Raw genomic sequence first — 26,245 nt, 5'->3', positions numbered from 1 at the left:
TCAAATACTACATTTCGATTTATATTTATAAGAATAGATAATTTTTAGGTTATATAAAAAAAAAATATGCAAATTTGATCTAAATTTCGATTTACAAAAATTTTTTTTATGAATCACACAATCAAACAAGATAAATAAGATTATGCAATTTAATTTAGTAGAACGTATAATATTTACATCGTTCTTATCAAAAAAGAAGAATCTTTTATCGGCGTAAATTTCTTTTTTATCAAAATAATAATAATAATAATAAATCGTTATTAATATACATATATATGCATATCGTTATCATATTCTTATTAATAGACTTAAAATTGTATAATAATCAATTAACCAATAGAAAAGAATCTTATCTTAGATCGATTGCAATATCATTATTACTGTATTGGATTGATCTGTTCAAGATTTTTTTTTTGAATGAAGATTAATCTGAAGAATGTAAATATCGTTGAAATAATTTAAAACCCTTCGTTGTCGTTATATTTGTATATAAATAAAAAAAATAATGTAAGAATGAGAACATGAAGTTAAACAAAAAGAATAATAAAAAAGAAAAAGGATAGATATTATAAGAATACTGTCGGAAAGAAGTAATTTAGTATGCATTACAATTGATTGTCGTTGTCTAGTTTGATGGGAGAATAATTGTATAGAGGAAAATGGGAGAGAGAGAGAGAGAAACAGAGAAGGAAAAAAGAGAGAGAGAGAGAGAGAAAGAAAGAGTGAAAAAGAAAGATATGCATATCATTGGAAACATGACTGTGAAGGGATGGAGTGGGGAGCGTGGGGCCGTATGCTTACGTATTGTGTCCTTTATTTATTCCCCTCCCTAGCCTCACCTCATCCTCCATGTCATATACCTTGATGTCGTACATTACGTACTTTTTCACCTCGCGGTCATGAGACAGGTTGTATCGCAGCAGGTACGTTTCAAAAAATAATCCTATAATTCACAATTGTAATATTATTCGAAGTAAAATCAAATGTAGAATTAGTATTACCAAGGATTTGTATAAATAGAAAGAAAGAAAAAAAAAAGTGTAGAAGGAATTTCCATATAGGCAAACACACAAATGTCTCGAAAAGTGCACCAGTTTTCTTTCATTTCGGTTCATATTTTATTTTTATCATTTGAATGTCAATAATATGTATATACATATATGCCTAATATATCATTAGTTTTATAATTTAGAAATAATCATTATGGTCGTTAATTTTTTTTTAAATGTTCGTTTTATGAACATATGTCAATTTGTACTAGCTTTAAATTAGTGCTTTTTTTCTTCATGTTTGTTTGTTTGCTTTTTTTTTTAATATTTAAAAATTTTTTCCCTCCATTTTTTTTTTTTTTTATTTGTATAATGACGAATATATTTTAACAATGTATTAAGGCTCGTTTTATTCTTTAGCGTTTATTATCCAGTCACGTATTATTGCGTAGTAAAATAATTTTTTGATAAAACGTACGTTATTTAACGATTTTTTATTTACCTATTAATCATTAGCTTATTTGCGTTAAGATTTATCAAGTTGACGTTGAAAGATGAAAACTATGTTTTTATTGTCCATTATTTATCAAAAATTTTATGATATTATCTCATTCTTTAATTGTCTACTTACAGATTAGAAGAAGAGTTCTATATTATCAAAAACCTGGGAAATATACTAATAATTCTAAAAATAAGATAAATAAAAAGTTGGATGACACAAGTATTATTTTAATTAAATCCAATTACTTTTATTATAAACATGAGTTCCCAAGATACAACTGATCATGTATCAGAAGCCAGTCCTTCTGATATCACTTCCAAAACAAAAAACTGGGTCCAATTTGAAGAAGAGGTAGAACCATGCGAAACAGTGTCTAAAGATGAATCAAAATATGTAAATAAAGTGCAAAAAAATACTCCAGCAGTGATAAAGCCAGAATCTGTTACAATAAATGTTGATAAGATTGGAAAAACGGTTGAAAATTTAGAAGTGATAAATAAAACAAATAATGAATATAGTGGTGCTGTGATAGCAACAGAATCCGTCCAAATTAATTTAGATAGATCAGGATTAAGTCGATCCATTGTCTCTGAGAGTACAGATCTTAATGTTCCGTCCGATATTAAAACTACAGATCCAAAAAGTGCTTCTTTAAAAACAGTGGATTTGCGAGATGTATCTAATGGCAGGAATAATCCTAGTAATGTTATAAGTACACCCATTGGAAACATTAGACAAGGATTTGCAAATGGTGATACTATTGTTACACTTTTACCAGTTAATACCAGATGGCCTTGGATAACTCCAGCTAAATTTAGACCAGAATTAGTTCCAGAGGAATTAATGGCACAAGGATTAACGGTAAATATTATAGTAACTTCTTTTTTAAATTACTGTTATACGATAAAAAATATTGAAAAACAAATTGATATATATGTACACATATATACTGCAGCTTACTGTCGAGGACTATGTGCATATAATGGAATTGCTTGTAAACGATGTACGTTTCAATATGTATAATGTATGCTATAAAAGAATACTTGTCCTTTGGATATTTACTGCATTTGTCGTATTGCTTGGTTTGCTCTTTTCTGGAGTAACTGGCCTTACATTGTTTGGGCTTGGCGTCATGTGGTTAGTCCTGAATGCAGCTGCAATATTTTTTTGCATGTTTATTAAAATAAAATTGAATCATAATCTGGAAAAATGTATGGCACAAGTTAATAAGCATTTATTACGACATAAGATATTACTTGGATTGGATGACAGAGGAAAAATATCCTGCCATAAAGTTAATCTCTGTTTCATATATTTTGATACTACAGACTGCATAGTAAGTGTCTTTCATTATTATTATAAGTAATAACTGTTATAGACATGTTTATATATATATATATTTGCTAGCAGTAATACAAAAATAATTTTATTAGAAAAAACTCCAAGAGGTGATAGAACGTGAAGAATGTGAAGGAAGGACAATTAGAAGTAACGAAAATGATGCACAGCGTAAAAGAGAATTACAGCAACGAATGGATATTGATGATAGTGATATTGTAATACAAGGCAGTACAACAACTCGAATTTCCCGGAAACAGGTAAATTATACATTTTCTTATTTTATAAATACTCTTGAATTTCAAAAATAATTATTAAACTATGATAGAGTTAAAATATAAATTTGATGAGTTAATTTCTTCACACACAAATATTGATTTAATAGTTTTCAATATTATATGTGTAGTACTATAAATTAAAATAAAATACTAGGGTAAAAGTGAACAAGTATTATGCCGTTACGTGCAACGTTGGGCAAAGGATTATTTACGTCGACGTCTGGATTGGACGGTCGATGAAGATGGAAATCCTTCTTCCCCACGTCATATTGCATCTGCTTTGTGTCCATGTCAATATGTTGAAGAATGGTTGCGTAACAAGCCACGTATACAGGGCAGAGATTTTTGTCCTAGATGGAGTAGTTTTTTAAGGGATAGGGGCATATGAGGATAATAAACTTATGCACATGTACTTATGCACAATAGTTATTATAAGAATTTATAAAATTATAAAGTTAAATGCACAGTAGAGCGTGTGCACGTATATATATATATATATATATATATATATATATATATATATATATATATACATACGTGCACACATATATACATATATGTTTACCTGCATTACAAAGACATTTTTTAATTTATATTACAAGTAAGAATTTCATTCATTATTCTGAATTATACATTACTTTATCATAGATTTTTTATAAAATCTACGTTTTGTTTTTATTTAGCTCTTCATTTGTATTGACGATGATATCAAAATAATAACTCTTACGACCTCTGTACATGTGCAGTAAAATAGTATCATAACATATAAAACAGATATTATGCAGGTAGTTTATTTTTAAATAATTTTTTTAGTATTTAAATCATTCTTAAGTATCTAGATTTATGTCTTGTAGACAACTATAGCAGTTAGGATTTGATATTTTTTACAAACATAACAGTTTTACTATTTCTATATGGAGAATGAAGAAATATTGTCATAAAAAGTAATTATACTTACACGATTACATTTGAGGTATAATATGCTATTTGTATACAAACAATGAACAATGCAATTCGTGTTACCTTAAAACAATCCATAAATAATTAATAATAACTAATATAATATATATTTTGGTAATGGTAATACATTTTTAATTAAGAAAACGTTAAAATCAAGTAAAAGTGAATACAATTAGTATGATATAACTTCCAAGATTATAAATTTGGAAGAAAATAAGAACTTAATAAATAAAATGGTACGAATATTCCGTATAATTTTACATAGTACTTATATAGTATATAAGTATACTAACTCTTTTAACAAATTAACAAATTAAGTTGTTGATATACATTTTATTCTATAAAAATTATTAATTAATTAATCAAATAAGACTTTTTTCATCATTTTCTTTTTCTTTTTTTTTTTTCGGAAAAAAGATAAATGATTTAAAATATTTGAGTTATAAAATAGCGAATGAATACTTATTTTTCATTTTATATTTTCATGTTGCAATATGAAAATTAATTTATATTAAATGGCATTTTTTGTTTTCCCCTATATTGTTTTACACTTTATACAAAGAAGTATAACTCTACCATGTTTGAAAAAAAGTACTTTTTAGGATATAAACTGAAGATTATTATGTCAATAAATCAAATGCCGATCTGAATACTGATTGATGATAGTATGTGTTGGCAGGAACGGGCGGAGTTGCTGTTGCTGAGGTATGCTTCTCGATGGGCACGTCACTTTGTGCGTCGCAGACTTGATTTGGTTATAGACTCACAGGATCGTAATAGAAGCATCACAGGCCTTTCTGTACCACCACGTCACTGCGTCTCCGCCCGTTGTCCTTGTCAATTCATTGAGGATCATCTAAAATACAAACCTAGAGGCAAGTTAACGTTATCAAGGTTTTTTTTTATACCAGATCTTAATTTTAGGTAATCACCGCAATAGATATTAAAAATGTCATAATGCACCTGAAGAAAAATACTTAAAGCTATATTTTATCAAGTGCATTAAATTGATCTTTCAAAGTGTTATTTCTCTATCAGTTATAATCCAATCTATATTACTTTCGCTATATATTTTTCTTATTAATAATAATAAGATATCTCATATCACATGATAAATTTATCATCATAGAATAATATAGTACGATATATAATTGCCATTTATTATTAATAATCATTAAGGATTATATGCTTGAATTCTTAATGGCTATAATGTGTTCAATAACACATAAAGCAAAATATATTAAAAATTAAAATATTTTTATATCATTTACTCACATAAAAGATCAATATACTAAAATATTATTTAGATTTGATATTTTTTTTAAATTTTGTTACTTACATGAAAAGAAAATTGTCTTTTTTGTAGTTATTAAATTAGTTTCCTGTTATTTATTGAACAAAAATGTTTTATTTACTTATTGATAATGTACTTGCTCTTGTCTCTTACTACAAATATATATGTATTCATTACATATAATTTGTTGTTTCATACATATATTAGCAAAAATTATAAGCCATTATAGTATTTGCCATATTAATATATTGTATAAGTATATGTTAACACATATATTTTAATGTTTATTATGAAAATAACATATTGATCATTCAATGATGGTAAATATTTAAGAAGTTACAAGAATTTTATATAAAGAGATATTTTACGTTTTGTCTAAGACTGATTTTCATGCAGAATTTTAATTTGATTTTACCTTATTATTTTTAAATATATATATATATATAATAGTATTCATTCGCTATTTTTAATTAAAAAAAAATTGTTTTATTTTAATTTTCTTTAATATATACTTTTAATTACTCTTTGTTACAATATTGAAATCAAAAAGTTAAATTGATTTAGAATTTCATAAATATACAAGCACATTATTTACGTTAAATTGAATTATTTAACGAAAAATAAAAGAGAATATTGTAATATAAAATATCTATAATGATTAAGTAAACTCATGTTCTTTTTAAGGGAAAATTATAGCCAAATCATTCCCGAATAGCTTAAGAACATTAAGTTTTATCTATATCGATATGAAGTATGAGAATAGTAGATTAAAATTATAAAGTTTACTTAAGTATATTTCAATATATAAACAAAGATTAAAATTGATGTTTATTGTTTCCGTCCTAAAAGTGAAAATTATTGATTAATATAAGATCATAATTATACATATGAGAAAATCTATAAAACACTTATAGATAATATCTATATTGAATTTCATAAAATTGAATTTTAAACAGAATTGTTTAATTTTTATACAATAGGATATATATAAATCATTTTTACACATTGTTATAAAAATTGTTATTTGTGTCTGTGCGTGCGTGCGTGCGACCTTCGTGTGTACGTACGATGAGCATTGCAACCGAGTCAAGCTACACATATGTTACCATCAGGCATGGATAGAAGAAAGATGCATATTTTTATATATTTCTTTTATTTCTATGTTTTTCTACATCTCTAAAAATAAAAAATAGCATATATATAGTTTGTTCTATTGCATAATTCATCGTATCCTTATATATATATACGATGCTCACAGTTGAGTAATTGATTTTTATTATTAATTATAATGGCACAACGTAACATGAATGTCTTTCTTTGAGAACAAATCGTTTGTTTAAATCATGAAGAAATATACATATATATATTTCTCTGAGGTTTAAGTACTTAAAATTGAAAACGCACATATACATATGTGGGTATGTATTTTCAACTACGCCATATATGAGAAAGCACAAAAAATAAATATTTTGTTACGTAAGAGCAAAAGATCATTTCTTAATTGGAAACATTATATATTTATAACATTTTGCGTGCGCGTGTTTTATACTTGAAAAATATACGCGTGTGTATTTCTTCTTCTATGCTATTGTATTCCTATATAGAAAAAAAATATATTATTATATTGAATGTTTAAATAAGTGCTAAATTTCATTTTTAACACAGCCTACATCTTTTATATGACTAATATTTATCTATGCTATTTTATTGCTCTTTAAACATGTTTGTTTATATTTGTTTTTGCTTACTGAATTAATTTTTCTAAAAAGAAAAAAAACAATCTTATTATGTAATTAACATATAATTAATTACCGCATGCAGCTGGACAAAAGGTGGTGGAACTTCCTGCTATATCTCGTCATTGAATCAAAACTTTATAAAAACTATTAAATGTATGGTATTACGTAAGTATTATATATGTATTTTTTGTGCTAATTACTTGTATATATATTACATACAAAATTATCAGTTACATTAAATAATCTTAAGTAATAGTTTATGCAGTAACTTTATGAATGTTTTTAACTTTTTCTTTTTAGCTTTAAAATAAATAAAGCAAATCTTAATAGACCTTTTGATAACTCTATTAATATTAGTAACAAATAATAGTTTATTAATGTTTAATTCATTTGAACATTTAATATAACTTACATGATATTATATACAGTGTATCAAACTAATACAAAGTATGCATGACTTTTTCAGGATATCCACCTGGTTTCACATGGTGTGCTTATCTCAATGATCCTATGGTTCGATTTGATGTATTACCAACTCACTGATTTTTTTTATCACTTTTTATGCTAATTATTCCATTTTTATATATACATTCCAATTGATATACCTAAGTAAGGTATAAGCACCTAACAGAATTATCATGATATTTAATAAGAACACAATTTGAAAATATTTATAAAATGAATATATTCAATGATTTAGTAGAAAGACAATAAGGAGGACATTGATCAAAAGCACTTTAAAATAAATTTTCATATTTCAATATAGGAAAATGATAGTACTATTAGCAGTTTATAATATCACAAGGATACATATTGAAGTGTCGCATTTAATAACCAAGAATTGCAAGAGATACAAATCTATAAAACACAATGAAAATTATTTTACAAAAATTCTGAAGATATATGAAAAAGTATATAAATATTTATTATACATACAATAACAGAAAAATAAAAATTCCAAAATAAAATGTTATCTAATACAATCGATAGCTCTATAAAAATTGTTTACTATGATAAAAAATAATATAAATTAAGTTTTATAATTTATGACTATTCGAAACGAATACAAATAATATTTAAAATTTTAATTAATTACTACTACGTATCATTGTTTTTTATATATATTAAAAGAACAAATAGTGCCTTATTTACAATAATCGCACAATATTTAGTAGCGAAATGTATTTACATTCACATGTAGAATTATAAAATACACAATATTTTACGGATCTTATTCATAAGTAAAAGATTTTACTTTTCTGTATACAATAAATTATGGCTTATATAATTTGATGCTCTAATAAAAATAATTTTTAATTAAATAATTAGTTTACATTTGATATAGATACTAAAATATACTTGCAGTCTATAAATTATTTTATTAATAGAAGATACATATCACGTTATAAGAGCAGCTTGTGCCTGTTTTCTGATGCTATCTGCAAGTGCCCTTATTTCTTCGTTATCCATTTGTAATTGTTCTTGTTCTCTTTTTAAAATTGTTCCCAATTGTTTCAATTGTTCTTTAACGTTCAAATAAATTTTTACTTTTTTGTAAATGTCCTCGGAATTATCGTCATTAGACAAAATATATAAATTTTCTGTTTGGATTTCATCTGAAATTTTGTTTATCTTAATATTTATTTAAACTTAATAAAAAAACATACTTTCAAAAATAATTTTGCTAATTTTTATTTAATAATACCTTTATTCACTACTTTAAATGCAACATCATCCGCCGATGCGTTGGAAAGATCTTCTAACATATGCTCAGGATTCGGAAAATTAGGTCTAGGTGGTAAATTATGTTTCTTATTTCCAAACATATTAATTTTATATTAAATATCACGTTAATAAATTGAATTTGTAAGAAAATATAGATAAAAACGTAAACACTGTAAAAATTTAGGGAATTCTAACCTAACCTTTCATGACAAATCATACAAACGTCAAGTCTCTTCACTGCCGCGAGGCGCGCTAAATACAACTTTTTCTTCTTTACCATCTAAGCAAAAAAACATTGTATTTTGAAATATCTGAAATATTATTCCATAACAAAAAAATGTCAACAAATATAAATGATTATCCATCATGCATTAAAATTGTAAGTAGTTATTGTATATTTATTATTAAATATTGATATGTCAGTAGGAGTGTTAAATTAATTTTGAAGAAATTAATATATTCAAAATTTTTATTTATTTTCAGCCAAATACAAAACAAAATCATAAAACCATAGAACAATATCAAACGAAAGAAAGTTTACCATTAGTTGTACAACAAAAAAAAATAATACGTGTAAACAATGCATTATTGTCATTGGCAAATCAAATATTTGGAGAAGAAAAGTGGAGTTATTCTATTACTAATCAAACATTAGGTATTTATTGGAATAATATATCTATAATTCTTGTTTTCAATGAAATTTATTAAATAGAAGAACAAAATTAAAATATTTATTCTATATTATTTACAGATTTTGTTGACTCTGCCTGGGATATTTATGTTGTTGGATGCTGTACATTAGTAAAAGTACAATTACATTCAGGAATTTTTCGTGAAGATATGGGATATAGTGTTAAGAAAGGATCAGTGAAAGGTGAAGCTATACATTGTGCTAGACTTGTAAGTAGAAATGTACATATGTAAATATAATACATTTCATACTGCTTGTATTATATTTTTAGGCTTCTTACAATGATGCATTAGTTAAAGTCTTATGTAGTTTTGGTGGTAAAATAAAGACAGAAGCTGAGGAACTTGCGAAGGAACTTTCTAATTCTCTTACTCTTCCTAAAAACAAGTTGTCTCCTCCAGTAAACCATGATATAAATGAAACAAAAGAAAAAGAAAAAGAAAAAGAAAAAGAAGGTAATCAATCATTTATTCACCTTTTGAAAAACTTCTATTTTAGGAAAATATATTATATTGCTTAAATTTATTTAGAGGCAGTACTTGAAAATACAAGTAATGTATTGTGCCAAGAACCAGAAGTTTCCAAGACAAACGTCAATAACATACCTTCAAGTAATAATGTAAATTGTATGAAAAATCAGTTAACTTCAAAACCAAATATTTTTACAGATCAAGAGGATATGAACAATAAAAAATGTAAGAATAAAGATAAAATAAATGATATTACTTTTCTTATGTTACAAATAATAAACTTTTTTTTTTATTTTCATATTTAATGTAATTATTATAGTATCTATAGAAGAAATAATTCGTCAAGAGAGGAAGAGAAAACAAATGGAGAAACAAATGGAATATAGAAGACTGATGAAAGAAAAGGAATTAAAGAAAAGTAATAATTTATAAAAAGAATACTATTAAATTTAGAATACAACTGGATTTCATCATTTTTTCATCTCTAAAGGTAATAAATAGATTGAACTTTATCTAAAAATAAGCTTAACACAAAATTAAACCTTATATATATTAAGTACAATTATATTAAAGTATTGGACCTATTAGATATTGTTAAGGTACTGTATAAAAATTTCTTGATTTATATGGTAATCTATAAATATCATAATTTCACTAAAACATTGGTTAGTCAGGATAATAGAATGTATAATGTACAATTTGATATATAATTTTTTTTATAAAATTAGATTTATAGAATCGGCATTATTGCTAATAAATCATAAATTTCATGATAACACAATTTTATGTCACGTTTTTGTTAATTTATGGATTATTACAAAATATATAATAACAATAATAATAAAGAAATGTATTATTAAAAAGGCCACATTATGTAAAATATATCTCTATTCATATTCTGTTATAAGTACCATCATATATACTCCAAATAGAAGTGCAATAATTTCTTTAACGGATTGCCAAAACTTAGTGTCAATTAATAATTCTGGTATCACAGAGACAGTAGCAATATAGATAAATCCTCCAGCTGTGAATGGAAGAATCCACATTGTTGCAAGATCTCCTAAAATGTTAATATTATTAATATCACGAGTGAAGTATCACATGAACATGGATTATTTTTTTTGAGGGGAAGATTTTATAATTTACCCATTCCTTCTACTAATAAGGACACATAAGTCCCTAACAAAGCACCTATCGCAGTAGTTAACTGCAGTAACATAGCCTGCAATAAAAATTCTTATAAATATACATACATAAGGAATAGTTTTCACATATGCATACCTTTTTCTTACTACAACCACTTTGTACCAAAATGGCAAAGTCACCTATTTCATGAGGTACTTCATGTAATAAAATAGTAAATGTTGTTACATAGCCAATAGTGTTTCCTGCTAAATAGCTGGCTCCTATAGCTAGGCCGTCAGTAAAATTATGTAAAAAATCTGCAACTAAATTGAGGTAGCCTGCAATTTTTATATCATTCATGGGCTCTGAATCCTTTTCAACGGATGTAGATTTATTATTAACAAGTGACTTGTCTTTAGTCTTCTTTGTCGTAGAAACAGCTTTTTTCTTATCAGATTCTTTTTCAGTGACATTAAGAGTATGAGAATGTCCATGATTACCTTTTATCATACGTACAGCTTTCTCAACAATTAAAAATACAATAATTCCTAATAAAACGCATAAACCGACAGACATATCATGTTTGTGATCAGATTCCTCATGTTTCTGATCAGATTCCTCATGTTTGTGATCATGAAAATGGTCATGAGAATGAGAATGCGAAGATTCATGTGAATGAGGAACTAATGCATGAGGAATAAGATGAAGGAAAGCATCTCCGAGCAGACCGCCTGATGCAAAGCTCAAAAGTATTTTTAATAATGGTTCGCGTTCCTTAGTATTATCTAATGGTACAAAAAGTAATATAAAAAAAGGAGCTATAGAAATGAGCAAAGTAGAACCCATAGCTTTTAACGTTATCTTATTATGTTCATTAGTAGGAAGAGATGATTCTTGATGATGATATTGATCATCCTGTTGTTGTCCATATGTATGCATATGTTCCTGCTTGGATTGATGTTTATGGTGATCATGTTTCACAGAGTGCTGATTTTGCAAATATTCTTCATTGGCTTCTTTCGAATATTTAAAACTGGGTGATTCATCGTATCCATGTGTTTGGCATATAGCCGGTAAATTTAAAAACACAAGCAATAGAAATACCGCAGTTAATATTCTATAAATCCACTTTTTTCTTTCCGATTGTTGTTGCCGCCTATCAATCGTCGCCATCATTGTTATGCCAACTCAGCTCGATTTCTACAAAATGCAATTTACTTGATTTTACAATGAAATTTAATTTTAACATTCGTAGACGTAGATACTCAAAACGTTCATGTCCTTTCTTTAACGTGGCATCATCGAATAGAAATTGACATAAGGAAACCCAATAACAACCAAGTAGCAAGATAGTGTTAAAAACAAAGTAGAAGAAGCAAAAAAAAGCCCGGCAAATATATTCTTATCATGACTTATTCCATAATATCTTGCTTCCTTTTTTTCCATATCATTATATTTTTTTTATATTACAATTAACGAATATTATTTATCTTACAATCTTGTAGAAATCAAAGTACATTTCAAGTTGAAATATTAAGCTTCATTCACACATTCGTTCAATTTCGAACTTGATTTGCGACTTAATCGATACATATTGTCTGTGTATGATAACTCGATCAGCAGTGTAGCAAACAGTAAAATTTTTAACTATATATCTTTCTTAACCTATATTTTCATGATATCAATAACTATTTCAAAATAGTATTCACAATATAGAACAAATAGAATATTAATTAAAATAAGCTAAGAGAATACATATATGCATTTCTATATTATGTAGAAAACTTTTAAATGATTATCGATATCACGAAAATATAGGTTAAGAACAACATATAGCTAAAAGTTTTACTGTTAGCCACACTGCTAGTCGAGTTAATTGTTGATTAAAAATGTTAATCGAACTTAATCAAAGTAGCCTTTAATATTCTAAAGATACATAAAAAAAGAACATTCAAAAAACATCTGAACACTTAAAGAAAGAAGAATAAGTTTCAAGAGATATATAAATATTGAAAAGAATATATATATACCTTTTGTTATAATTGAAAATGATCTTCGTCTGCGATTGGCTAAATAAGTTACTTCTTAGAGACAAACACGTATAACTCTACAGATAAAGTAGAAATCGTCGTGACTTTCGTAAAACTTCAAAACTGTAAATCATCTGAAAATAATAGATAACTATTTGTTAGTGTATTGGATCTACGTATAAGTAATTTAATTCGTAGAAGCTAATCAAAAATAAAAAGGTCACGATTAGTGACCCTTGCGCATGTTACTTGATTCCATTGACTAAAATTCAGCAAAGAAAGAAAGTGAAACTAAATAGACGTGCAGTGTAAAGTGAATGTGTCGTAATATTTGTTCGAATAAAGTATACTAAGTACATATTCTCATGACAAATCACGTGCGATCAAGAATGCAATAATAAAATTTGCTTTTACATCCTTTTGCTTGTTATACAAGTACGTATAAAAATTTAAGATAATTTATGATTATCTTAAGTAGTATTTAGAAATTAAATATCATCTTATGTTCAATTATTGTTAGTGATTATTTATTTCATGTAATGTTTAAAACAGATGCACTATATACTTACCAATGACCCAGATAGGTTATGCCATTATGATACCTGATCTAAATTTTTTCGCCTACAATTATACTAAGAAGTACTATGTCTGCTTCATTGTTTAATACATTCACTCAAAGAGTTTACAATGGAATGGAATGGCTCTAAAGAAATGGAGGAACGGAGGTGCATTGCTGATACAGGGAAAACATTAAGAAAGTATGGAAGTACAGCTAAACATATGATGAGAGCAGAGAGCTTAATAAAACATATTGTTGTGTCTACGGATACACTTCAAGGAATTGCGTTGAAGTATGGCGTTACAGTATGTATTTCCAAGTTTTATGTTGATTAATATTGTTGTGAATATGAATTCATTCAATTCTTTACTACTTATAGACAGAACAAATAAGAAGAGTTAATCGACTGTGGGCATCAGATAGTTTATTTTTACGAGAATATCTCCTTATACCTGTAAGCACAGACAGCCCATTAGCTTCGTCTGTTGAATGTGCTGTGTACAATGATTCAGAGTGTAATTCTACTCAAAATGTAAGTAAATTTTATAATTATGATTTAATATAAGTGTACCTACCTATGTATTTGTATATATAATATTTAAGAACTCTTTGTTATATTATTTCTAACTTGTATATATAATTTAACTAAAACTATATTAATTTACAGGTATCTAGTCCATCCGTAATATCGCCATTAGATGATGAAAGTTCAGCTGATGACTTTTTAGCAAAAATGGATACTTGTATAGCTAATGTTAAAAAAGAAATTAAACGTGCTCAAGGAAGTAGTGAGTAAGTTGATATGATAGTAATATAAAAGTTGCTTTTTATCATTGAAATACTTTATATATCTGTATCTTAAATGTGTATTTAAATGGTTGTTATGTTTTAGATTCTGTAATGAAGGTAATGATACTTATGTGCAACAACGAAGAACATCTAATAAGTTTAAAGATTCACTTCCTTCAAATACACATATATCAGCCCATTCATCAGAATTAAGGCTGTCATCCTCTAGTGATATGCAAAATTTTCCAACTGCTGTAGTTATGACCCAGGGAAGAAAAGTAAAAACATCATTACAAAGACTTCAACAGCAACAGGATGAAATGTTCCAATTGTAGCATCTAAATCTTATTCATGTATAATATTTTACAATTCAGCAGATGTTATTAAAGACCTTGCTGAAAAGAGCACTCTAGGTATCAATGTGTACAAAACATTTCTTTATTTAACATAAGTTATTCTAAAATTAATATCTTTATTGTGTCTTTCGTGTTTTTTTGACACTTAATCCATCTCATCTGATAGAAATTATTGATATTAATTACATATGAAGGACATCATTAGATTATTTTTTTTATATTTGGTTACAAGTAATTTTGAAGACTATAAGTCAATCAGCTTTGTTCGACCAAATACTTTGAATTCTTAGTATGGACCATATGTGCCTTTGATATATATTTGTACACATTATACAATAATTCTGTTGTTATTCTCTTAAAGTATGTAAATAAATACTACATCTTGTTACATACATTGTAATGTGTACCAACAGACGAGTAGCAATTGACATTGCATAAAATATTGGATTTCTCATTAAAAGGCACACTATAACACATTTACAGCGAAATAAAGACAATATACTATATAGTTTCAATAGGAGCTATTGGTAGTTACAATGATTTTTCAAGATATAGTAAAATGATATCTAATGTGAAATCATTTTTTGTGCTATAATATTAGTCTTCCTCCTTATATTATTAGAATTCTACATTATTAGTATTGATCTCTATACAGTTATTTATATATGATATTGTTTAAATATTGAAAATTAAGTAATTTGATGTTGCATTATATATAAACTTGAATTTTACTTGATAATGTTAAAATATACCTAAAAAGAATACTGCCAAGAATTAAACACAAATATATTGGTAGTATTTAATGTACTTCTATTAAATTTGTTACAATTTTATTATTCTATGTAAAGTTATGTTAAATTTTATAAATCTATAGAAAATTTATGTGAAAAATTATTGATTTAGATCTTTTGTTACTCTAAGCAGCACAAATTGTAATTTTTGTAAGTTACTTATTATGTTACAATTATCGCATTTATTGATTTATAATTTATGTACAAAAAATTATTTTTATTTTCATTTATTTTCAATAACAAATATTTTTTTTACATTCTATATAAAACTATAAAAATTGTTATTTTTGCCACTAAAACATTTTTCAAGAATATTTTCATCTATATTAGGCAGTTTTCAATTGTTCACATATTACTATTATAAAATGTCAGTACTTTATTGTAGTGAAGTTGTTATGTGACAAATTATAAATCGCAAAATTGTTATTTATCCAAAAATTATAATTCAGTTAATCAAAAAGCAGAATAATAATACAAAATTATTAAATTTCATTATGGTTGTTATTAACATGCTTTAAGAGACAACAGAATATACTTATATCTTTTGTTATGATTTTTTGTTAAATTAATATATTCTGATGAAAAATTACATTTTTTTATTTGGAACAGATTTTAAAAAATAATTCTTGGAAAAGAAAAGAAAAAGAAAAGACCTACAATTCTTTAATGTCCTTTGAATATGTAATCTCTTTCATAAAATTAGTTAGAATCATATTTACATTTTTGTTGATTTATATGATAAAAATATAAAAGTAATATTTGTAACACTTTCATATAGAAATATTTTAGTTATAACATTAACAGCAATTTATAATTTTAAGGACTGCAAAGATGTTATATATATTTATTCATTATGTACGGTGTAGCTGATAAGTGTTGTGTGTGTATATATATATGTATATATATATATACATATCTATAAAACATATACACTTGCAAATGCAAGTATATAATTTCTCTGTTATATACAACTTTGGAACACTATGATAATAGAATACTGATATTACAATCTTCCTATCTTAGTTAGTTTGGGAATTGCAATGCATCACTTCACTTGATGTAACGATTAAATAATAACTACAATAACAAAGATTAGAATAATTAAGAAAATGTCCTATTATGTAATATCTGTAATTAATGCAAATACTTAAATTATTCAGAATATATAAAAATAAGAAAGATAAAATGATATGTTGAAAATATAATTATTTAAAATGCATGATGATAATAAGATGCCGATTTATAAATATTATAAGGAATTCTAGATAATAATTTAATAATTTAAAAAATACAATGATGATAAACTTATTTTCTATTTTTACATGCATTCTGCTCGCTATGATGTAAACATATATTTTTCCAAAGATTACAGAAAAAAACATTATTGTTTCAATAATACAATAAAGATATTTCATTCTCATATATTGCAACTATTAATTTAAACGTCACCTTTCTTTGTAATCATTCTTTCATTGTAAAAACTCTTTACTTATTTAGATATTTCCAAATTTAATATATCTAATTTACTTTGAATTAATCTAATAGGAGGTACTATGCATGTGCCACAATTACATTTTGTATCAATTATCAAATTAAACGATCCAAATCGATTATTGCAAAATGGACAATTTAATCTTCCTTTCGTCCAGGATGTCTACAAAGATATATACACTTTATTAATCTTATAAATGACATATATATATATATATATATATATATATATATATATAACTACTGTTAATCATTGCTTTTTATAATAATTTATATAAAAATATATAAGAAAAATTGATTTTACTTGATCTATTATTTCTTGTATCCATGTTGGCAAATTTTCCGTGGACATATATAAAAAATGTTCAATAAAATTGTCACCACATCCTGCATGTTGAATATTACTTTTATCTTCATTATGAGATGTAAGCAATGTAAAACTTTCATTTTGAAAAAGATTTTTACGGCAATGTCTACACTTCACTTCGATCATTTTAAAGAATTGTTAATTCAAAAGATATTTCGTACATTTATAAATCTATCACGAATATAATGGATTGAAAAATCTATAAATTGATCTATTGTAGCTCGTACGAAATTTTTATTTTTAAGGTTATGTGGTCAATCTGATAAACATGACTTCCTATATATATATATATATATATATATATACACATATGTATATATACATATATATATGATTTGTTTAAATTTTATTTTTTATTAGATAACTGACAAGACTGACATAAAGTTTACTATAAACACAAATGAGCATTAAGGTCTTTGCACTGTAAATATTAATATTTTAATTTTACTTATAATTCATATATTATTGGATTTAAATTTTTTTATATACATACACATAAATATGTATATTTGGATTAATGTATCAATATATAATCATAATGATATTCAATAACAGAATACTTTGATATAAAGTTTATTCATAATAATATTATAATAATGCTAATACGGATTTAGTCTTCACCAGCAGGTATTGCATCCTCTAACCTTTTAATGAATTTAACACGTAATTCGGTTATATTATCATTTTTCAATTGATCTTGAACAAACCAACATGCAACCTCCATTTGTACCATTTCACACGCACCTCTTAATATACCTGTCAATATATTACAATATTTTAGATTTAAACAATGATCTGGTAATTCTACGAACTCAGTTAATGGATTTGTTTCAAAATATAAAGAAAATTCATCTCCAGCAGCACTCCAATTTGTAATCGTTGGGGTTATTCCAAGATACATTTTAAATCCGGTCTGAATTTTTTCAGCTGTATCTCTGAAATCGTAGCATCGCCCAGATCCAGTCCGTGCTAGAAAATCTTCTATCAAGCGAATTCCCATATTATATCCCATTCTATCTAATTGTTTATTAACTTCTTCTACATTCTCATAATCTTTTAATAATTGGGCAACGAGAGCTCCATAAGTTAATGTGAATAATTCAGAGTTCTGTGAAATATAAAAATAAGAAAGTTTCTCATAATGTTAGTCATAAAGGAAGATTAAATATCATATGAAAAGGAAAGAATTCTCATTAACTTCTTACGTCTCTATAAATTTATCTAACGTAACCTTGAAAGATAGTATCAATTTGAAGAATTCTAAATATACATTATTTAATAAATAAAAGGTTAATGTTCAATAACATATACTTACAACTTTCTTCGCTTCAAGTTTTGTTCCTGTACGTGACATTACGTTGTTGTATAAATGACACTTTACAACTGTTTAAACGCACTCCAATTTTTAAACTATTTAACTTTAAATGAATAATCTGAGATTTATATATCAAAACTTTATTTACAGTAGGATTATAATATATTATGATTTTTGAAACATGACATATATCAATAAACAGAATTAATAAACAAAAATCGTGGAAACTGTCAGGTATGATACATTGGCGGCCATATATAACATAGTTTCTTCTCATGCGATCGAGTTCTCCTATGTCAGTTTAATTACAGCGATGGTCGCAAGATGCCAGCACTTATATTATTCGCTCTCTTTTTTTAATTTGATGAACTTCATACTGTTCCTATTATCAAGTCTGTTCGTTCACCATTTTTCGCTCGAATCATGTGTAACTTCAGCGGCAGGTGTAAACAAAATATGAACAACAATCGCAAACGAGAAACATTGTTCCTTGTCATGCTTTTATCGTATTGGTGTATAAGTTTATGTTGATATACACCTCTCGAGCGTGAATATCTATTGGTTTCGTGTAAGGTAGAGTAAGTAGTTTAGTAGACTGAAATCACAATTTTCAGTCTCTCATATGTATAATCTTTTTTTGATGATAGCGTGTGTCTTGCAGCGATATCATAATAGTATGCATTTTATTGCAAAAGCATAAAGAATAATAAATATTATTGATATATCCGATAATTAGTATATAAATTTGGGAATTTAAAGAAATTACATTTGAATTGAACTATATCTTCTATTTACCTGTTGAAGTATAATTGACGATGTAAAGTGTTAGTATTTAATCAGAATTCGATTGAAGGGATTTTGAAATACATTAAAATATGCAGCCATTCGCCCGATAGTACTTATATTGCGTGATTTACCATTAGATTTCAATACATCGCAAGTACTACCGACCCAGGTCTCACTACGTGGAAGTTGCTGCATGTGGAGACCCACGGGCTAACGGTGACTCTACTCTAAAATCCGCGTTCCGCGATACCGATCCGCGATACCTTTCCGCTTCAATGCAATAGCTTCTTAACTAACAGGGTATGCGTAGCTTTAGCTACAACACACCTCTTACAGATAGCTCCACCATTTGCACCGTCCGCTTCAGACATAACGAATAATTAAGCACATCCGAATTCGTGCTTCCCGAATTTCGAACAAACAAAACGCACTCCTTAGAAATACTAATCGCGTCACGATTGTGTTATAACACTCACGTGTGTGTTATAATTACATAGATTCTACTGTTAAGTCGAAATTCGCGAAGTACCCCCATCGAAATTTCGAAGAAATCAAACGAAGTCCACGATAGGACCTTTAATCGCGCCCGAACACCCTATCTTGATCTAATAAATAAATTAAAAAATAAAAAACCATTCACGAGTAAATTTCCGAAAAAATTTACTCGTGGTCACTCAATGCTCTTCTACTAATTAATTACAACCAATCACCCGTGCCAATTTGGACCTTTCGTCCTCGACATGATTGAGTGATCGGAAGGATTTAAAAATTCACTCACAACTTAAGAAGTTCTGCGATGGTTCCAAAACACTTGTCCGCGATTTAGGTCGAAATTGAGGGGTGGATGATACGTAGCTGGTTGAAAATGAGGTAGGTCGAAATCGAAGTTGGTCGAAATCTTCTTCAATGATGCACTGACTTTATTACGCGACAGTTATTTATTAACGAACAGTCAATAAAATTAATTCGCGGAACTTTACTATCTGTGCGACTGTTAAAAAAGCAATAAACTTTGCGAACAAACACTGACTCTAACGACTGCATTGCATGCAATTGATACAAAAACACTTGCCGTTTAAATCGCGAAACACGAACGAACAAATACTGCTATCACTACGCAATATTTTTATTATTTCATTGGTATACGCGCGATTGCAACGAAGTTCTGAAACAGAAAAATACAAACAAAATTATTAGTATCACTCTTACAACAAAAATCTATATAAATTATTCAAAAAATGTATGACTTAGGAATATACTTATTTTAAGTCTCCATAGCTACATGCAGGAAAGATATCCTGAGAGAGCTTCAATGATTACTTGCAGGAATTTAAGAGAATGATGCAGTAACAGTCAAAATCGATCAGAGATCCGATTTTTTGGACGTCACACATAGCCAACTAACCCAAAATAAAAATTTTTAAAGAATGAAAATTAAAATTAAAATTATTCTAAGACCAACGTGTATAGTCTTTTTAATGATTAAGCGAATGAATTGTTGTTGAAATATTAGTTTATTATACTGTGTGTAGATTATTTATTCTCTAAATAATTATAAAATTATCGAAGGTGTTAATTTATAAGTATTCGCGTTTAGGAAGAGAGAGAGTAGGTGTGTACTGGTTGGAGTGCAAAAGGAAACTAATTTGGTTAGTCAATATTAACGGAAGGACTATTTATGTTTACATACTAGAAGACCAACAACGTTGCGATAAAATTTTAAAGTATAGGAATATTATATTAAAACTATTTTATGTTTCTTGCGCGTTTACATCTCTTCAATGTTTAAACGGATTTATTATTGTTTAAATATTATTTTATTATAATGCGTGTAGATTATTTATTGTTTAAATAAATATAAAATTATCGAAAGTATTAATTTATAAGTACTAGCGTTTAGGAAGAGAGAGAGTAGGTGTGTACTGATCGGAGTACAAAGGGAAACTAATTTGGTTAGTCAATATTAACAGAAGGACTATTTATGTTTATATACTAGAAGGCCAACAACGTTGCGATAAAATTTTAAAGTATAGGAATATTATATTAAAACTATTTTATGTTTCTTGCGCGTTTCCATCTCTTCAATGTTTAAACGGATTTATTATTGTTTAAATATTATTTTATTATAATGCGTGTAGATTATTTATTGTTTAAATAAATATAAAATTATCGAAAGTATTAATTTATAAGTACTAGCGTTTAGGAAGAGAGAGAGAGAGTAGGTGTGTACTGGTCGGAGCGCAAGGGGAAACTAATTTGGTTAGTCAATATTAACAGAAGGACTATTTATGTTTATATACTAGAAGGCCAACAACGTTGCGATAAAATTTTAAAGTATAGGAATATTATATTAAAACTATTTTATGTTTCTTGCGCGTTTACATCTCTTCAATGTTTAAACGGATTTATTATTGTTTAAATATTATTTTATTATAATGCGTGTAGATTATTTATTGTTTAAATAAATATAAAATTATCGAAAGTATTAATTTATAAGTACTAGCGTTTAGGAAGAGAGAGAGAGAGTAGGTGTGTACTGGTCGGAGCGCAAGGGGAAACTAATTTGGTTAGTCAAAATTAATAGAAGGACTGTGTATGTTTATATTGTACAAGGCCAACAATCCTGAGATCAAAATTTTTATTTTTGGAATTGTAAATTTAAATTTATATATCTCCTGCATCACGATCTTTGTAACTTCTGCAACTTCCGAAGATCTAGTGCGGATACTATACGTTTATAATGTAACAATTTTTTTCTATATTTTTATATTCTATAAATGTAAATTCTATTGTTAATAATATAAATTTAAAAGAATGCCTTGATATAAGAACCTTGTTATATTTTGTTGAATATTATATTTATTGCAATTAATCATATATTGAAAAAGTGAAAGCAGTCGTCCATCAAAATGATGACTATTTTTATATTATTATTCTTTTAATATTATTATTATTTTTTGAAAATTAATTAGTAATTTTAACTTTAACGCGTTCAAGGCCTTTCGGTACGAAGTACGAAAAATCGATAATATCACGAGATTTATTTATCTAATCAAAAAATAGAAAAGAACTGTTTTACATTTCGTCCAATCGTAAGATTTTATTTTCTCTTATATAAATATTTAAGTCAATATGTTTTCGACACGATTAATTTTAAATCGATAGTTTCGCGAGATTGTTTGTTATCTAATCAAAAAGTATAAAAACACTATTCCACATTTCATCTTATCAAAAGGTTTTATGTTCTCCTTCATACCAATTTAAATCGATCTGTTTTCAACACATTTTAAATGTTGAAGTTGATTTTAAATTGATAGTATTGCGAGATATACTTTATCGAAAGATTTTATCGTTCGATAAATAATAAGATTTTCTTTTTTCTTTCGTAAGATTTTATCTATTCTTGTCGATTTTTTATATCTATACATTTAATTATCTTTTTCGTAATTCCCGTGTATCATGAATAAGTCAATGTTATATAAATTTCATTTTCAGATATCTTTAACTCAATATCTTAACTCGACATATTCCATAATTCGATGTATTTTGTAAATTATATTGAATTACTTATATCGAAAATGAAAAATTTGTAAACATATTGCTTCCTGTAATACCATAGAAGTAAAAAACATAGAATATATTTAAGTGTTATCTCTCCATTTCTTTTACCTTATTTAAAATTTACCTTAAAGCACTTCCTGTTCTATCAATAATTGCCATTTTATATTCGTTTCGTGATTTTCTAGTTTTAAGAGCCTGTGGTCTATGATTTCACAAATCTTATTGTCTTTTATCAATGATTCTACTCATTTTTTCTCTTTCAAAAGCAGTAACTACACTGAACTTTTTTCATTCAAAAGCAATGACTTCATGGAATCATTTTTCTTTCATCAAAAGAAATTTGATTAAATATTTTATTAATTTTTATCTGTAAATATAATGATAAATTCTTAGATGCTCAGTGTTATTTTAATTATTGTTATTATTAGAAAAAAAATTTATGTAATTTTACTTGTAAACTCGTCCGCGATTTAGATCATAATTGAGAGTGAATAATTCGTAGCTAATAGAAAATGAGATAAATCGATATTGCTATAGATTGAGATTCTCTTTAACGATACACTGACTCTATACGCGGTTATTTATTAACGGAAAGTCATTGAATTTATTTTGCGAAACTCTGTTGACTTTCATAAATACAGTCTGTGCGATTGTTAAAAAGAAAAAGACTCTAACGACTGCATTTCAATTTAAAAACACTTGTTTAAATTGCATAACTCAAATGAACAAACATTGCTTCTATCTTGCGTTTTTTGAATTTTTATTTTAACGATACGAACATTTAATTTTATCATTACTTCGTATAATTACAATAATGTTCTGAAATAGAAAAAGAAAAACAAAATTATTAGTATAACTATTATAATAAAAAAAATCGTAGAAATTATTGAAAAAATGATTAATATAATTTTTAATGATTGATAAAAATGTATTTACTTTAAATTTTCGTTAATACTTGCGCGATGAACATCTTGTCTCAAAATGACGAAAAAATTGTAAATGAGTTCCTTATCGCTTCTTTTACTATAATGATACAATACTCGACTCCTGCATTGTATTACAAACGATTATAATGATATTCTAAAATGATCAAATAAAAATAACATTATTATTTAAACATTCATCTTTAGAATAAGAATTTTTTTAATGAAATCGATCATGAATTATTACTTGATTCATTCTTGATGTAAAGCATTATAAAACCAAGGATAATGAGAAGACATAAAACATAATTTTTGCCAGATTATTTGACAAATAACATATATATATATATATATGTGTGTGTGGTGTATGACAATTGTATGTTAAAAGAGATGGATTCAAACCATGTTTTTTATCCCAGAGTTCGACGTCGTTCGTATATTTTGTGCAATATGTGTGAAAGCAAATGAAAGAGTTTCTTTTGTCATTTATTCTTGCAAAAAAATGCAGGTATTTTTTCATGATATTATATTTTCTTGATATATAGACCGATGGGACAATTTATATACGTCAATAGTGTTTGCAAATATAAGTCAAAGTCTTCTTTGTCGAGCTTGATTATAATGTGTAAGTGCACATGTATAAAGCAAACATAAGAACTTTATTTTATCGTTGTAACTGCAGCTATTGAAAGCTGGAATTTTTCAAGGAATTGTATGAGTCAGTAAGTCAATTCTTCTTCTTCTTGGAATTTATTTAGATTAGTAATGTCCGAATAAGTAGGTCAAATTCTTCTTTCTCCTCGTCATATTTCAATTTATTTATTACTTTTCCGCGTAAATGTCACTTCAATTTCTTCTTCTAAAGATTAAATAAGCATTTCCGATGATTCCCAAAATACACACACACACACACGAGCACACACACACACACTGAATCCTATTTTATTTAAATTATAAATTATTGATTATTAAATACTTCTGTGAATAATATAAGTTTTTACATAAAAATCATGTTTCTAGAATATTTACCAGTTAGATATATAATATGTAGAAGTAAAGTTCGATTTCTTTTATTATTCGATTTATTAATTATATATTTGTATTTAATAATATATTTTTATGTATTAATTATATATTAGTTTGATTCGTGATGTAGAAAAATAGAGGGAAGCTACGTATGTGTGTCAAGAATCTAATTCAATTAATTATTAAATTAGAAAATATATTCATTTATTTTCACGATTAATAAAATTTTTTTGATGATGTTTCTGCTCTTAGATTTTATATTATACATTATTGTCTGATTATATATAAGTATGAAAATTAATATTATTCAAATTTGAATTTAATTTTGTTACATTCATAATCATATTATTAATTTTTATTTATATAAATAAATTTTTATTTAATTATTTCTTTCCTACATTATACATGTATCTATCTCTTTTTTTTTTTTAATATTAATGGAGATTTAATATATAAGAAAAAAAAGATAAGTAATATTCAGGTTTTGAACATTTAAATAATTTTAATTTGATATCTCGCATTATGTATATATGTATACATAAGTTTATATTTTTGGCTACGCAATCGTTGCTGTAGCCAGTGGTGTAAACAATAACAAGGACCCAGGAGACTTTAATAATAATAAATGAGTCTGTCTTCTATCAGACTCCGATGTGTAAACGTGCCGGCTTTCTTCTTTCGTATAGAATAATTTAAATAATTTCTATTTTCGATTATTTTATATTTATTTAAATAATATATAGAACACATATAGTACTGTGATATAGTTACTTAATGGATCGTAATGATTAATTATAATGATTGTTAGTAATAAGGCATTATTTTATATAACATTAAATTATTTACGATCATTTTTTTAAATATAAAAAAAATAATAAATTAAAAATGTATTTTATTATTTAAAAGCATTATTAATAATTTATAACTCATGATTAGCTATAAGATACGTACATTCAAATATTTTAACAATAAGGAATATTTAATTATATATGAGTAACTTATTATATATTACTAATAAGTTACTTACCTTTTGATCATTTCATTGAAAATGATTTCTTCTAATTGTTACGTTTATTTCACTATTTTTTGTAAAATTGTTCAACAAATTTTTATGTATAGGTTGTTGGTTAATTTCGT

General features: G+C 26.2%; 7 protein-coding genes across 12 annotated transcripts; 3 read left to right on the top strand and 4 right to left on the bottom strand.

Annotated features, from left to right (window-relative positions):
• The first annotated feature begins 784 nt into the window (after positions 1 to 784).
• On the top strand, positions 785 to 8,078 carry LOC124431304 (transmembrane protein 268). 4 transcript variants are annotated; one of them, XM_046979033.1, is made up of 7 exons: positions 785 to 923; positions 1,623 to 2,352; positions 2,447 to 2,827; positions 2,925 to 3,089; positions 4,747 to 4,942; positions 7,183 to 7,265; positions 7,567 to 8,078. In XM_046979033.1, exons 2-6 carry the CDS (start codon positions 1,750 to 1,752, stop codon positions 7,224 to 7,226), a joined length of 1,389 nt encoding a protein of 462 aa, XP_046834989.1. In that variant the 5' UTR covers positions 785 to 923; positions 1,623 to 1,749; the 3' UTR covers positions 7,227 to 7,265; positions 7,567 to 8,078. The 4 variants fall into 4 exon arrangements, with proteins under 4 accessions (XP_046834989.1, XP_046834991.1, XP_046834988.1 ...); XM_046979035.1 differs by lacking the exon at positions 4,747 to 4,942; XM_046979032.1 differs by lacking the exon at positions 7,183 to 7,265.
• A 384-nt stretch (positions 8,079 to 8,462) lies between these two features.
• Positions 8,463 to 9,064, bottom strand: LOC124431380. Its single transcript, XM_046979232.1, has 2 exons — positions 8,806 to 9,064; positions 8,463 to 8,716 (listed from the first exon to the last, which is right to left on the bottom strand). Exons 1-2 carry the CDS (start codon positions 8,924 to 8,926, stop codon positions 8,499 to 8,501), a joined length of 339 nt encoding a protein of 112 aa, XP_046835188.1. The 5' UTR covers positions 8,927 to 9,064; the 3' UTR covers positions 8,463 to 8,498.
• On the top strand, positions 9,065 to 10,559 carry LOC124431376 (DNA repair protein RAD52 homolog). Its single transcript, XM_046979228.1, has 6 exons — positions 9,065 to 9,204; positions 9,309 to 9,480; positions 9,577 to 9,725; positions 9,788 to 9,971; positions 10,047 to 10,211; positions 10,306 to 10,559. Exons 1-6 carry the CDS (start codon positions 9,163 to 9,165, stop codon positions 10,416 to 10,418), a joined length of 825 nt encoding a protein of 274 aa, XP_046835184.1. The 5' UTR covers positions 9,065 to 9,162; the 3' UTR covers positions 10,419 to 10,559.
• A 297-nt stretch (positions 10,560 to 10,856) lies between these two features.
• Positions 10,857 to 13,278, bottom strand: LOC124431375 (protein catecholamines up). Of its 3 annotated transcripts, none has more exons than XM_046979225.1 (4): positions 13,145 to 13,278; positions 11,271 to 12,314; positions 11,136 to 11,211; positions 10,857 to 11,049 (listed from the first exon to the last, which is right to left on the bottom strand). In XM_046979225.1, exons 2-4 carry the CDS (start codon positions 12,288 to 12,290, stop codon positions 10,874 to 10,876), a joined length of 1,272 nt encoding a protein of 423 aa, XP_046835181.1. In that variant the 5' UTR covers positions 12,291 to 12,314; positions 13,145 to 13,278; the 3' UTR covers positions 10,857 to 10,873. The 3 variants fall into 3 exon arrangements, with proteins under 3 accessions (XP_046835181.1, XP_046835183.1, XP_046835180.1); XM_046979227.1 differs by lacking the exon at positions 13,145 to 13,278 and adding an exon at positions 12,632 to 12,878; XM_046979224.1 differs by lacking the exon at positions 13,145 to 13,278 and adding an exon at positions 12,610 to 12,876.
• A 40-nt stretch (positions 13,279 to 13,318) lies between these two features.
• LOC124431377 (lysM and putative peptidoglycan-binding domain-containing protein 2) lies at positions 13,319 to 14,897 on the top strand. Its single transcript, XM_046979229.1, has 5 exons — positions 13,319 to 13,579; positions 13,697 to 14,008; positions 14,083 to 14,235; positions 14,371 to 14,495; positions 14,596 to 14,897. Exons 2-5 carry the CDS (start codon positions 13,832 to 13,834, stop codon positions 14,825 to 14,827), a joined length of 687 nt encoding a protein of 228 aa, XP_046835185.1. The 5' UTR covers positions 13,319 to 13,579; positions 13,697 to 13,831; the 3' UTR covers positions 14,828 to 14,897.
• A 2,050-nt stretch (positions 14,898 to 16,947) lies between these two features.
• LOC124431379 (E3 ubiquitin-protein ligase RNF180-like) lies at positions 16,948 to 17,917 on the bottom strand. Its single transcript, XM_046979231.1, has 2 exons — positions 17,435 to 17,917; positions 16,948 to 17,293 (listed from the first exon to the last, which is right to left on the bottom strand). The coding sequence occupies exons 1-2, from the start codon at positions 17,621 to 17,623 to the stop codon at positions 17,129 to 17,131; spliced, it is 354 nt and encodes a 117-aa protein (XP_046835187.1). The 5' UTR covers positions 17,624 to 17,917; the 3' UTR covers positions 16,948 to 17,128.
• Positions 17,918 to 18,054: 137 nt separating this feature from the next.
• LOC124431378 (trafficking protein particle complex subunit 3) lies at positions 18,055 to 19,794 on the bottom strand. The gene is made up of 2 exons (XM_046979230.1): positions 18,813 to 19,794; positions 18,055 to 18,605 (listed from the first exon to the last, which is right to left on the bottom strand). Exons 1-2 carry the CDS (start codon positions 18,849 to 18,851, stop codon positions 18,108 to 18,110), a joined length of 537 nt encoding a protein of 178 aa, XP_046835186.1. The 5' UTR covers positions 18,852 to 19,794; the 3' UTR covers positions 18,055 to 18,107.
• Between the last annotated feature and the right edge of the window lie 6,451 nt (positions 19,795 to 26,245).

The sequence above is a fragment of the Vespa crabro genome, chromosome 21 (assembly GCF_910589235.1).
Source record: "Vespa crabro chromosome 21, iyVesCrab1.2, whole genome shotgun sequence".
NCBI classification, from domain to species: domain Eukaryota; kingdom Metazoa; phylum Arthropoda; class Insecta; order Hymenoptera; family Vespidae; genus Vespa; species Vespa crabro.
Note: the sequence above shows the minus strand (reverse complement) of the source record. Positions and strands in the feature narration are given on the sequence as shown.